The sequence below is a fragment of the Tetrahymena thermophila genome (genome assembly GCF_000189635.1).
Source record: "Tetrahymena thermophila SB210 genomic scaffold scf_8254650, whole genome shotgun sequence".
Classification (NCBI taxonomy): Eukaryota; Ciliophora; class Oligohymenophorea; order Hymenostomatida; family Tetrahymenidae; genus Tetrahymena; species Tetrahymena thermophila.
Genome location: NW_002476418.1, coordinates 891861 through 906590, shown reverse-complemented (window position 1 = coordinate 906590; position 14730 = coordinate 891861). Strand labels below are relative to the sequence as shown.

Below are 14730 nucleotides of genomic sequence, written 5' to 3'. Positions count from 1 at the left end.
AACTTATTAAAATAAAATTTTTAAATGATAAATTTGTATTTTTGCTTTATTTTTTTTAAATTTAAGCTAAAACTTTACAAAAAAAAGGAAATATACTTTTATGAGAAACTTTTATATAGATAAAAAATTTAAATTTTTTAAATGTTTATTAAATAAAAATCATTTATCATCAACAATAAATATTTCATGCAAAAAATATAATAATTAATCATTTTATTTAGAAGTTAGGTAATAAATTTTTTGAATATTTAATCAACAAAAATTAATTTTTTTATTAAAATTTATAATTTTAATTAAGACTAAAAGTTATAAAATAAATTATTATTATTATAAAATACCAAAAAAGCATTTTTATTTTTGAAAATTAAAGTATTCTAATAACTATGATTTTATATAAAGATTGAAGTTAATTTATATTTTAATTGTACTAATTTAAGTTATAATTATTTACTCAATAATATTATTTTATTTATTTGTAGCAATTATTTATGGAACTAATCTATAAATTAATATTTGAAAATGAGCAATTTTTGGCTCATGACTGTTCAAAGTCGTCAAAATGTAGCTTAGATTAAATTTTAAATTATATAGTTTGCTAAATTTCCTATTTTTTACTTTAGATTATATCATTATTTTGGTTAATTAATTAGCTTAGCTATTTTTCTTCTAAACTTTTTTCATCTTGTTTCAATAAATTTTCTTACAAGTTGATTTGATTTTCTAAATCTTTTTCTGTTTAGTCATAATTAATAATTTTATCTCTTGTTTTATTATTTTCTTCTAAAGTTTGATTCAGTTAATTTAACATTGAATTATCATTTTAAAATGATTATATATTCAAAGGTACAGAGTTACCTTAATTATTCTCATCTAGAATATTTATTTCAAATGATTACTGTTTCATTTTTTCATTTATATTATTCTATATCTCATTTTATCTGCCTCCATCAACTCTGTTTTATTAATTAATAAAATATTTTTATATGTATTTAAAACTTCTTTATAAATTTACACTATTTTCTTTTATAAATTTAAATTTTTTTCAAAGCTTTCGTCTGTCTCAAGTACTTATCTTGTTTTTCCTGGACTGAAAACTCTATTATTTAGTTCATGCTCTTTTTTGGTTGGATTTTACATACTTGAAAAGAAAACCTTTTCTTACTAAATCTCTACATTGCTTATCGATTGGTTTTTAAATATTTTGTTTTATTGTTCCTGCGAGATTGGTTACTTTAGTGAAATTATTGAATTTTCATTTTAAGGATACTGCATAGCAACTTTATTTTAGCTCTTTTATTCACTATTTTATGGTGCTTTAAGAGCTGCTTACTTGCTTGTAAAAATATTATCACTCTAATTATAGACATGATTAATACTTTGTTAAATACTGCTAACACTCTAATTTCTACTTTAAGGCTAGCTAACATGTACTAGCTCTTTCTCAGGAAACACCATTTTGAGAGAAACAATCTATCATAAAAAATTGTATTTACTAAAATAATATCCAAAAATTAAAAGTTCTTATTTTTATTTGTATGGAATTTAAAAATCAATTGTAAAAGTCAATTAAAAGTTCTTAATTCTATTTAAATTTATGGAAAATTTAAAATTAAATTGTTTTAATATTTACTAAAGTCATAAAACCTTTTTAATAAAATTATTTAAATAGAAAATAGTCACTCTTCCTCATTAATTGAGTTGATATTATATCCATCTTATCATGTAATTTTTTAAAATTTCCATTTTATATAAATTAATTTTGAAATAAAATAAAGAAATTTTTACTTTTCTAAGCTTTCGCATGGACCGATTTATAATTGAATCTGTTTCTTGCTTTTCTAATATCCTTTTTGAATAAAGTTAAATAATTAATTAATAAAAGCTATAAAAAATTACTGCTATATGCTTTATTAATCTATTTGCTGTTACTGCTCATTTGCAATTTAGACTATCTAATTTTATATATCATTGATCTGTTTCTTAGTTCTATTGGTTTCTAAATTCCCTACTACTTCATGGTCGACTTTATCAGGCTTATTATTTGTAGATGAATAAATACTTATTTCTTTTTTATTGTTAATCGAAGTGCGGTGCTTTCTAGTCTCACCACCATTGTTCATGACATTAGATTTCTGCTCTTCAAATTCTTCATCTCCATAACCTGATTTAGAAGACTAATCAGACTATTAATCCTACTTTTATACATTTTCAATCGTTTTCTTTAACTTATCTTACTCTAATTTGATTGCTTGCTCTTACTATTTATTTTTAGAAAGTAGCATTAGTGCTTTTTAATTTTATTTAACTCTCTTAATTTCTCTCAATTAGATAATATACTCATAGGTTGTCATCTTTTTAGTAATCAACCAGATATGAAGAAATACAAGGTTAGAAATAAGTATGAAAATTATTAAAGTCAGAATCAAAGCACTGTATGAGATGATTCCTGCTCCAATAGGGCTTAAATCTAACTTTTTACTCAACTAATTTGAGAATTTATGAAGCCTAACTATACATAAAATCTGCTGAATCAACTCAAATAGACTGAAGAACATAACAGATATAATCATCCATAAAAAAGATCTATAATTATTTTTATTATTATCTTAATAATTAGATATAAATTGTTCTACAGATAGAGTATTTCTAATCTACAAAAGCAATTCAATTGCTTAGTAAATAAATAACTAAAAGTGTGATTTTTCTTATATTAAAAAAATGTTATTTATGTATGAATTATAATTACTTATAGTTATATTGTCCGATGCAATTGTTTATCCACTTACAGTGATGGTCAAAATTTTAAACACATCTTTATTTAAAATTAAAAATTTTGTTAAATTAAATCACTAAAACACCTACTATGTGTATTAAATTCTCGTTTATATTTTTTAAAAATAGCTGTATTTATCTGAACTTTTGAATAGTTATTAAAATAAGAGTATTGTGTAAATTGATACCTGTTGCATCTTCTACAATGCTTAGATGTGTCTGAAACAAATGAAATGCATTAATCACAATATAATCTGTATTGGGAAACGTCAAACCACTCCCTAAAAATTAATATTTTAATAGATTGATATATGAAAAATAATAAAAAATAAAAAGTAAAATTACCCACTTTCTAAGGACATTTTATACTTTTTTACTATTAAATCAGTTGGGTCTGTAGCAGCGGCAAGTATAGCGCTTATAATAACTGAAAAAAATAAGACTGAAGAAATAATGAGACAGGAAATCTGCAATTTTATAAAAAAATAATTTAATTATGTTTTTATCATGATATTATTTCTACTCTTTCTACTCCTTGTTCTTAGGAAGGAGTGAGAAGCCAGTATTAAACAAAAGCTATGTAGATAAATATTAAATAACTTCCTATTTGAAAAATATGAGGTTTTTTTGAAAATCCGTTGTTTATATTTTAACTATTGTAGCAGCACATAGAGAATAACAATTTGGTTTTTAAGTGATTTTTAGTGCTTTATTATAATCAAATGAACTTCTTTTAATAAGGTAAATTCTAATGAATTTTTTAGTAAGCAAATCTTAATTAAATTTTTACTCTATTACGAAATTTCATAATTATTTTTTTTACATAAGTCTATGGAAATTGTTTTCCATCCTTATTTATTTTCTCTTTTTCATTCAGCATTTTGCATCCACAAATACTTTTAGAAAAAAAATATACGAAATTGCTAAATAAATATTAACCAAACAAATTTATATTTCCAAATTTTTATCTATTTAAGAGTAAAGCTAATTTATCATTTTATTATGTTTAAACTTTACTATTGTAGCACAACAGCATATTTTTTTAATTTCAAATTTTACAAATTAAATAAATAAAATCAACCACAAAATAACAAAACAAAAAACAATTAAAATTTAAAATTCATTCAAACATTAAACAAAGAAACTAAATATTAAGGCAAAGTACAAAAACATATAAAATACCAAAAAGTTAAAATAAGTCAAAAGCAAAATAGAAAAACAAAAAAAGTACCAAAAAAAATGTTATTGAACTTAATGAAACCAATAAAATAAAGTGCAATATAATCAAATAAACTAAACTTCATTCATGAAAAATATTAAAAAAGCACAAACACTCATTCAGACAGACAGACAACAGAAAGATAGATCTTAGAGCAAAATTATCAAGCTAATCAAAGCAAATTAATATATTTATATATTTAAAAATATAATGAGAAGTGATATAGTCACACAAATAAAGTAATTAATCAATTTAAGTCGAATTGGAGAACGATTGATTATTTTTTATTTATGGACAAGGTTGATTGGGTTTATGAGAGAAGTTTTAATATTGAATGAATGATTGAAAAAGAATTATGCTTGAATTTGTGTGTCGTTTGGAGTCAACTCAAGCTTGTGCTCAAGTAAAACTCGTACGATCTACAAATACATAATCTTTTATTATTCATTTTAGATTATCTTTAATATTTTTATTTTAAAAAATATTATTTTTAATTAAACAACAATTTTTAATTAAAAAATTTAATTTGAACCCAAAGTTAAAACTTAAATATTTACATTTGTAAATCGTACATCTACTTCATAGAAAGAGATTTATCACACCTCATTTTTTTAGTCATCAACTACTTCTCAATCTTTGTCTTTAATATTGGTCCTTCTCATATTCTTCCACTTGCTCTTTTCATCAAAATAATTAAATATTATAATTTTCTTACAGTTTATATTTGTTTTTGATAGCTACTCCTTGCTGCTTAATAAATTTAGTGTAGTTGATCAGTATCTTCTGTAACCGATTCTTCTTTGTCTTCTGTTATTTTCTCTACTGTAGCTTCTTGACCTTGAATCAGACCTTGATCTACTCACACTTCTTCTGTACTGACTTTTAAAGTTATTTCTATTGTATTTCCTTGAATATTACCTTTAGTTATTATTCCTTCTTGGGGATTGACTACGATTTCTTATTGGTGAATAATTGCGTCTTTGTCTAGAATAGCTGACACTTCTTTTTCTTGGCGAATAGCTGCGATTATTTCTTGAACTAGATCTAATAATTTAAGAATTTGATTACTATGATAATTATTAGGGTTAAAATTCAGAATCTTATGGAGAACGTAAATTTGAAGAATTTTATGATAATGAAGTTGAAGAATTTAAATTATTTTCATTATTTTTTAAAGATTATTTTGAATATGTTTCAGTTGAAAATTTATCACTTTCAGTCGATACTGATCGTGAAGTAAAATGAAGACTATCAGATGAATAACTAAATGATTGATTGCTTTTTTACCTTTGTTAAGATCTAGAATTAGATCTTGATCTTTTTGCTGAGACTTAGTTTAACCTTGACCTATTATTATTATTTCTAAATCTATTATTTCTTTAATAATGTTAATTGTTATTATTTTTGTTATCACTTGTTTAACTTTCGCTACTACCTGAGTCCTTGCTGTAGCTTCTGCTTAGACTTTCACTGTAACTCCTGCTGATGCTTCTACTTTTACTTCTGCTTAAGCTACTGCCAGCTCTTTTAGCATATCTATTTCTACTGTTCGATCTGCTTTTGCTTCTACTGATGCTCCTATCTGAATCACTTAGGGCGATTTCTCTATTTCTGTACCTGCGTATAGCTTCTTTGTTTTCTTAATTCCAATCTTCATCATGGGAATTAGAGCGACTTCTTCTCTCGTGAACTGCATTCATTTTTTAAAAGTGTCCTCTATAGTACTTTCTAGGATCACAGCCAGTTAAAGCTTTTTCGATGTCTTCAAGCAGATGCTGAATTCCTTTGTTGTCAAGGAAATTCTTACATACTTAATTTAGGGTTTACTTAAAAGAATTTAGATTTTCTTTTGCTTTGGAGTAATTCTATTCAGACTAGATGATATCTGAGGATTCCTTTATAGCTTTGCCACCAAGACCTCTGTAGAATGTAACTATCAAATTTTCATAGTAAGGCTCTTGCAATGAAGTTATTATTTCAGGGTTACTTTACTCTATCTCCATGTCTTATTTTTACTATTCCACATCAGATAAAAGCTAAATAGCGAGATTGCTATTTAAAGTACAAGTCTATTTTTCTCCTTTATTATCTATACTTTGATAGTTAATCTAGGCCTCAAGGACTATGATTTTGTTATTAAGATTATTTGCTTAAGAACCGCTGTCTAATGAGCATTGAAAAACAAAACACTTTTTGTCTCCAGGAATGAGTAAGGGAATGTAAATTTCAAATTCTCTTGTTTAATAGTTTTGTTATCTCCATATGATTTCTCCTCCAATTGTTTGCTTGATATAAGCTAAGTCTTTTCTAACTTCTTTGATTTTGATAGACAATTCTTTACAAGAGCATTTTAAAAAACTGCTAACAGAAAGTAAAAACCAGTCGGTAACTTACTACACATTTGAAATTAGGCAATACTTTCCTTAGAATTTTTGAGCTATTTCTTAGAGTATCTCTGGGTTAACATCATCTCCGTATCCATAGGTATAGATATAAGGAGTCTTCTGTATTTCTGATTAAGTGAAAAGTCTATTAATATTTTAAATAACCTTCCCAGAATCTATATCTCCAAATTCTCCATCTGTTAGCAAAAGGATAAATGTTTGCTCTCTTTATTCTTTTCTTGAATTAAGAATTTTAGTAACCTCTTTAAATCCTGGAATTACAAAAGTACCTCCTTAGCCATTAATTTATTTTATCGCTGATTTTATTTACTATTTATTTTCGTCATTTACTTAGGTAAGTGGGCACAAAGTTTTAGCAGTAGATGAAAAGGAAACAAGGCTAATCTGATCCCCTTTTTCTAGAATTTTTAGTAAATATTTAAGAGATTTTCTAACTAACTGAGCCTTTTTACCAGCCATTGACCCACTGTTATCGATTAAGCAAATGATATCAACAGGCAGTCTAGCATCATTATTGTTATTATTTTCGAGCTCTAGCTCAATACCGCAGATGAAATCTCTCAAATTACCAGGTTTAATTGCCTTTAATTCACTGATTAAATTGAATTTCATTTTATTTTAGTTATTAACACTCATTAATTCCATAAACTTTTTTTTTTTTTGAGATTTTTGTCTTATTTATTGATATTTTATATTAATTATAATACAAAATTCAATTCAAACAATAGTTGAGCATCAGAAATAGTCTATAGACACTAAACAAATTAATTATAAACACTTATATGTTCTTATAGACGCAGCTAAATATTTTCTGATCAATAAAATAGATAAAAATAATGCAAATAATGACATCGGAGAAATTCCTTGATAATAATTATAACTATTTTTATTCAAAAAAATAAGTATTTCTAAATGAATTACTAACAAAAGCTAAATTTATATTAAAGCTATTTTAAAATGTTTACTTTATAAATAGTTATTTATTATTTACTGTAATTTCTCATGACCAGATACTTAGAAATAAGCTTTACATAAAAAAAATAATATAGCATATTTTTTTATATTTTCATTTATAGCTAAAAAATAACAAGCAGTGAGTACTTGAGGAGTTACAGTAATTTCATAAATACCATATAAAAGAGAAAGACTTTATGATTGTTGAAAAATATTATTTGTCAAAAAAAATTATTTATAAAATACATTTGTTTGTCATTACTATTTTTTAGTTTTGTTTTTTTTAACTTAAAAAAATTAAGCTTTGAATTTTTTTTAATTTGCAACTATTAACATCAGATAAAATCCATTCTAAATAGAATGATGTATATATTAATCATTATAAATAAATAATTACTACTAATAACATTATTGATTTGAATTATTCATCTATTATTAACTTTTAGGATAATTTAACAAAGAAAAGGTAAGTTTGATGGTTTTGTTAAAAATTATTTTGATATTTTTAGAATATTAATAAAATAAAAATACAGATTAAGTAAGTTGCTTAAAGAGATAATTAAAGATAAATAAAAATTATTCTAAATAGTAAATCTTTAGATAAAACTTTATTTTAAGTTCTTAAACAAACAAGCATATAGATCGATAAAAGTATACTAAATATAAATATTAAAAGTAAATATTATTGTTTAATTTTCTTAAAAGTATTCAAATAAAGAAATCAGGAGTTAAGTCAGATTCTTAGCCTTTAGGGTCGCATCTGTACTTGCTGAAATCAGTTACTCCATTGTTAGCAAGAACTTCATCATCCTTTTAGGTATTTATATTTAATTTAAAGTTAAAAAAATTTGTAATGAGTTTACAATGAAGAAATTTCCAGTGGTAGATCTTGATTTGGATGTAAGAATAATATATGCAGAATCAGCCATGATGTCTTCGTTTCTAGATGTCTTCATCATATTGTCTCCTCCTAAAACGTTCTTAACAGCAGCAGTTGCAATAGCAGTACGAGGCCACAAAGCATTAACAGCAATACCTTCGTCTTTAAACTCTTCACTCATACCTAAAACACACATGCTCATACCAAATTTAGCCATAGTATAGGCAACGTGAGGACCAAACCACTTTGCTTACTTTATTTAATATTTAAAATTTTATAAATTAGAAAAAATAGTTTATCTAAAATCATAATTTAAAATTCTACATACAAATATTTTTAAATAATTATCGATTCTTACCATATTTAAAGGAGGAGAAATATTCAAAATGTGAGGGTTCTCAGATTTTTTAAGGTAGGGTTAGCAATACTTAGAGACTAAGAAAGTACCTCTAGTGTTGATAGAGTGCATTAAATCGTACCTTGATTTTTTGTTTTAAAATAGGTGTTTAATTTCTTCAATTATTTTATTAATAAATAAAATATTTATTACTTTTTCATGTCAGTGTTAGGAGTATCAGTCAAACTGATGGCTGATGCGTTATTAATAAGAATGTCAATTCCACCAAAGGTTTAAACAGCTTTTTCAACTGCATTTTTCACTTAGTCTTCAAATCTGATATCGCAGACAATTGGCAAAGCTTAACCTCCTGCTTTTTTTATTTCTTCAGCAGCAGTGTAGATGGTTCCTTTATTTAATAAAATTTCCAAATTAGATTTTTATTTGTGCATTAAAATTTTAATTTATCAACTCATTAAATAGTTTGATTGCTTAAAATTTAACGTATGGTATTCATAATATCTTTTTCTTCTGGTTTAATTATATCTATTGTTAGAAATTTAAGATGTTACCTTCTAATTTTGGATGAGCTTCAGCAGTCTTTGCAAGAATTACAACATTTGCACCATCTCTTGCACATTTCTTGCCAATAGCTAATCCAATACCTCTAGAAGCACCAGTGATAAGGACAGTTTTACCCTTTAAAGATTTTCCAGTAGGCAAAAAATCAAAAGGTTCTGCCATCTTAATAACCCATCTGCCCATGCCTAACCCAGCAGTGTCATTTTTGCTAATTTGATTGTTTAAAGCTTGAATTCTTTCCATTTTATTGACTTCTGAAGTTTTGAATTACTAAATAATTATTTCTTAATTTTTGATAAGATTTTTTTAACGCTATATTATTTTTTGTGTTATTGTGGATTTATTTTTTAAATAATAAAATTATATAATGATTTACTAATACGTAAATGATAGCATATTTGTGATGTCATTATACACTTAGATACGATATTTCAGTTTCTAAAATTCTAAAAATAATTACTCTGAAAAGAATTTACTATTTTTTTCTAAATTTACTATTTTGAATTACAAATCATGTTTTTTTATTATTAAATTTTAAGTTTTTCATTTGATTATACCATTTTTATTTGCATTTTTTTATAATATTTGCAAAAATTTCTAAATATTTAAAAGTTTATTTTCTAAATATTAATCAAAACAATTTTGTTTAAAAGTCATGTTGAATAATATCAATACAATCTTGTCTACTTGAATAAAATCAATAAAACTTTGTTTTACTTTTAAAATATTTAAAATCTAAATTTTTGAATGAGGAAAGCTCTGAAATTTTTAAAAGAAATATTAATTTAAAAATTAATTATGTTGCTACAATGAATGTAATACTTAAAATGATAAATATTTATAAGTTATTTATAATAATTAATTATATAAATTATGATAATTAAATTATTTTCTAAATTTTAAGGGTCTAGAATTTTATTTCGATAGCACAAAAGCATAAATAAAAGTTAAAATAAGAAATAATACTTGAAATAATAATATTTCAATTTTTGAAGTAAAAAGTAGTATTTTATGATTATCAACTAAAATTTATCAAAAAACATAATTAATTAAATAATTTAAATGAAATGTTAATTTTTATTTTTTATTTAGTATGGCTTATCTAAACTGATAAAATATTTCACAGATTTATATTCACCAGACATTAAGCTTTTTATATATAAAATTACAAAGAAATTAGAAAAATAAGTTATATTTGCTATAATAAACTCTTAGTTATAAAAAATAAAAGTTTTTGAACATAACTTAATATTAGAAAATGTGTAATTACTAGATTTCCTTAATAAAAATCATTTTTTTAAATTTAAGAATTGTGAAATTAATTTTTTTGAGAGAACTTTAAAAGCAGAAATTAATTTTTGTTGATTAGAGATAAAAATATTTTTAAAATAAATTATCAATATAAAATAAAGTAAAAATTTAATAATTTATTTTAAAATAATTTAATTTTAGAGTAATTCTATTATTTTTTAAATAAAAAAATTTTAGTAATTTACTTTTTATTTAAATTATTTATGAAATTAAAAATATATTTAATTAAATATCAAAGCAAATTATGAGAAATAATTATCTATATAATAATTGTTTTAAAAATCCATAACTCAGTTCTCTGTTTTTTAAATCAGTTTTTGGAAGCTAAAGGTGAAAAAATTATTATATTTAGATAAAAAGAAAATCATATAACATATGCAGTTGTTTATTACTGACATATATTTCATATTTTCTAATAAATTTTATATCATAATTTTAAAATGCATTATTCTTAATTATTAATTAATAGTTTAATAAAAACATATAAATTTCTACTAAATAATAAAGGTTAAATAAACAAAACTTAAATAAATTTAAATTAGAACATATTTTAAAGTATTTTCAAATATTCGTTTACTATTTTAAATTTTAATTATTTAGTTCTTCAATAATTAATACACCAAGATATTAAGAATAGTTTCAGAAAAATATAAACTTTATTCATTTTTTATTAAAAAATTAAGACTGTCTACTTGGTTTGGTAGATTAATTTGGCATCCCCCTTAATGAGAAAGTAATATTTTGTGGAACAATAAGTTGGATCTAATACAAAATCTAAATATCTGATTCAAGTAACTAAATAAGGAAAATTAATTATTTTTTATTAAATATTAAATTTAATTTTCTTAAGATATCCAGATCAAAAAGCCAATCTAAATCTAGGATTTACAGATAAAATGTATCTAAATTTCGAATTAAATTTTGATTAACCTTATTCTATTTGTAAATTAATCTCATTTAAAAAAATATAAATTTATTTTTTTAAGTTAAAAATAGTCAAATCAGAAATAAGAATTATTTTTTTATGGATGATAAGATATTTCAAACAATATAGCATTTAATTATAAAAGATGATTGAAAGATTACTTAAGATATCAAGATAAACTTAACCAGACAAACAGAGTCTAAAATTTAAATTACATTTATTTTCAAAGAAACAAACTACAACTTTTTTATTTAGATATGTTTGAGTTTTTTAATCAGAAGTATTTATTGTAAGTAAATTTTAAGAACTGTAATCAATACAAATTGTCTCTTTAATAAAAAATTAATTAATTTTTTTTCTCAAAAGAAGTAAGATAAATATCAAAACATATTTTTGATTTTACTTTTAAGCACAAGAGTTTACAATTGCTCAAAGAGAAAGAGTAGATTGATAGATCTTAAAAATCATTTTCTTAAGTAAATAATTATTAATTTATACAAAGATAAAATATTTTAGTAAAAACTAACTATAAAAAAGCTGTTTATTATATTATAACTACCTATAAAATTTTACTTTAATAATAACTATAAAAAATTTTATTTGCTCTATAAAGATTATTTAGGTTTTTCATATGTTTTCAACTTCGGTATATAAGAATCATCTTGTATTAAACGATAGAAAATAAAATATTTGCCTTTTATTTAAAATAATTAAGAATTTGTTATAATTTTAAATAAATTACATATTTTCGGGGATGATTAATTTATTTTGAGTTTAAAGAAACTTTTTGAGAAATTATGTAATTAATTGTAAACAAAAATAAATTAAATTCTGATTATAAATTTTAAATATTTTTCTTGGTACAAATATTATTTTTATTTTTTTTTATTACATATAACTCACACTAGTAAACACCAACAAAAAAATAATTTCAAAAAGTAATTTTTATTTCAATTTAATACATGAAGTACATTAATAAAACTGAGCTAAATTTAGTATTTAATTTATGCTTTAATATAAATTAATATATATTATTTATTGAAAGGTAAGAACCAACAATTTAATAAAATTATCTGTTCAAATTTATAAATGACTTTTTTTAAAAATATTCCCAATAGGCTAGCTATGATTTTTAGATGTAAATTAAAATTTGATGTTACTCACAAATAATTTTAAAAATGCATGATAGTTTTCACTTTTCTTGCGTCTGTAAAGCTAATCTTTCATAATTTTATTTTAAAAGCTATTTCTTATTCTATAAAAAAAAATCATATATCTTCAAGGACCTAAATAAAAAAGGCCTAGAAATTATTTTTATAAACATAAAAAAAAAGCAATTAGAGATAAATTCTTTTAATTTGTATTTTATAATATTTTTTAAATGAGTTTTTTTATTCAACTCATAGGCCTTTTAATAGACAAGATTTTATATTAGAAGGTGATCTGAAAATCTTTAGAAATATTCTTATTTGAGGTTACAAATATAAATATAAAAAAACATAAAAATGAATAATAAATTAACATTACAACTTACAAATACTATTTAAATAAAAGAATTGAACAGAGAAAAATATTATTAATACCAGATATAGACTGACAGATAAGTCATCTCAAAACTCACCAATTTTATGTTAATTTTGATTAATTTAATTTTATAAAAAAGAATATTATGGTTATTTGATAAGAAATTATGCTTAATGTTGTATAAAAGCATTTTTTAGTTTTATAAAAAATATAAAACAATCACGTAAAATATTTTATTTTTTATTAGAAATTTAATTATGTAGTGATAACTTTTTAAAATATTATAAATAATTATACTTAATTCACTTCTGATAACAATTCATGTGTAAAAAATTTATTTATTAATATCGAGGAAAATATTCTTTTTTATTTTACTTATTTTTTGATGAGTTATGTGCTTTATGATATTATTCAAGAGTATATTCATAAAGGAAATTAATGAGACAGACATCATAAAAGATTGATAATATAATTTGTGTAAACTTTTTATTTTTTTATTGTAATGTGATTAAGATAAGTAAGATAACACTCTTTTGAGTAATTTGTAAGATATTTCTTAAAAAATTATTAGGTATTCTATCTATCACCTATATTCCATGCATTATTCACATATAGTTTTAAAAATATTTGAATAGACTGAGAATTGGCTTTGATAAAAAATTGGTAACATTATTAGACATTCTATAATTCCATCAAAGGATATGAAGAAAGTAAATGAAGTGATATTTTAAATTAAATTGAAGTCATTGATATTATAACTTATCTCATGGTCAGGAATCCTTTTTTATAAATAGTAAATTTTGATTTGGAGATATTAAATTTGATGGTAAATATTTATATATGTAAAATTAAGCTTAGAATGAAAGGTTCTATTGAATGTATGCATAAAATAACATTATAACAAAATATAACCAGCTCAAGAAAAAATAAACAAGAAAACTTGAAAAAAAATTTGCTTTATAAAAATTAATAAAAATCCTACTAAAAAGATCTTAAAGCTAATAATTAGTAACCAACATAACATAAAGTAAACAAATTTGACTAATAATTTAAATTTAATTCTTTTCTCACTCATAATTTTGTTTGGCTTATTTTTTACCTTAATAAAGTTATAAGCACACAAAACTAAATACAATTTATTTTTACTCTCTCTCAAATTTGTTTGTTTTTTTAAAGTATTGGTTAGAACATAAAAAATTCATTTTTCTTGTTTTCAATCAAAAAACTCATATATAACAGCTTTGACATTCTCTAACCTATTCAATTCGATACATTATATACATTGTTTTAAAATCTCTCTCACTTAAGAGAAATGGTCAAAAATTGATTTGTTTGAGTTTTTTAAAATCATTGAAGGGAATGGCCAACAATAATGATTTTTTTATCAAAGAGTGCATCTGCAATGCAAATATAACAATATATTTAATTTATATTCTAATTATGTTTATAGTAATTTCAATAAAAGGTAATAACCCTCTAAAAATTATAAAAACAAGAAGAAATTGGCTATTTTTAATTTTAATTCAAAATTGGAAAAAAGGAAAATAAAAAAACATTTTAAAAAACAGAGCAAATTTAATCTATGTTTTATGGGATAAATATATTGATTGAGTGTAAATAAATGATTTTTTTGATACCAAAATTAATTTTTAGAGAACCTACACTCAAAAATCAATCTTAGATTCTGATGAGTTATTAAAAGATTCTTTATATTGATAAAAAGTGAATTTTTTTAGAAGAAATCAGAATTTTAAATAACATTAATTTATTTCTTTGAGAAAATGAAAAACAAATTTATTTTGTCAAATAAAGGCATTTAAG

General features: G+C 22.3%; 3 protein-coding genes across 3 annotated transcripts; all 3 read right to left on the bottom strand. All coding sequences in view use genetic code 6, as the record gives it.

Moving 5' to 3' along the window:
* Positions 1 to 535: 535 nt before the first annotated feature.
* Positions 536 to 3442, bottom strand: TTHERM_00079220 (DHHC zinc finger protein; the record flags this gene model as incomplete). Its single annotated transcript, XM_001015763.3, has 8 exons — positions 536 to 953; positions 1013 to 1470; positions 1786 to 1846; positions 1897 to 2583; positions 2747 to 2812; positions 2961 to 3053; positions 3118 to 3239; positions 3296 to 3442. The coding sequence occupies 8 exons, from the start codon at positions 3440 to 3442 to the stop codon at positions 536 to 538; spliced, it is 2052 nt and encodes a 683-aa protein (XP_001015763.2).
* A 1322-nt stretch (positions 3443 to 4764) lies between these two features.
* TTHERM_00079210 (Von willebrand factor type A (vWA) domain was originally protein) lies at positions 4765 to 7041 on the bottom strand (the record flags this gene model as incomplete). The annotated part of the gene is made up of 2 exons (XM_001015762.2): positions 4765 to 5035; positions 5279 to 7041. The coding sequence occupies 2 exons, from the start codon at positions 7039 to 7041 to the stop codon at positions 4765 to 4767; spliced, it is 2034 nt and encodes a 677-aa protein (XP_001015762.2).
* Positions 7042 to 8058: 1017 nt separating this feature from the next.
* Positions 8059 to 9392, bottom strand: TTHERM_00079200 (oxidoreductase (short-chain dehydrogenase family); the record flags this gene model as incomplete). The annotated part of the gene is made up of 5 exons (XM_001015761.3): positions 8059 to 8160; positions 8214 to 8483; positions 8589 to 8709; positions 8781 to 8976; positions 9140 to 9392. 5 exons carry the CDS (start codon positions 9390 to 9392, stop codon positions 8059 to 8061), a joined length of 942 nt encoding a protein of 313 aa, XP_001015761.2.
* Between the last annotated feature and the right edge of the window lie 5338 nt (positions 9393 to 14730).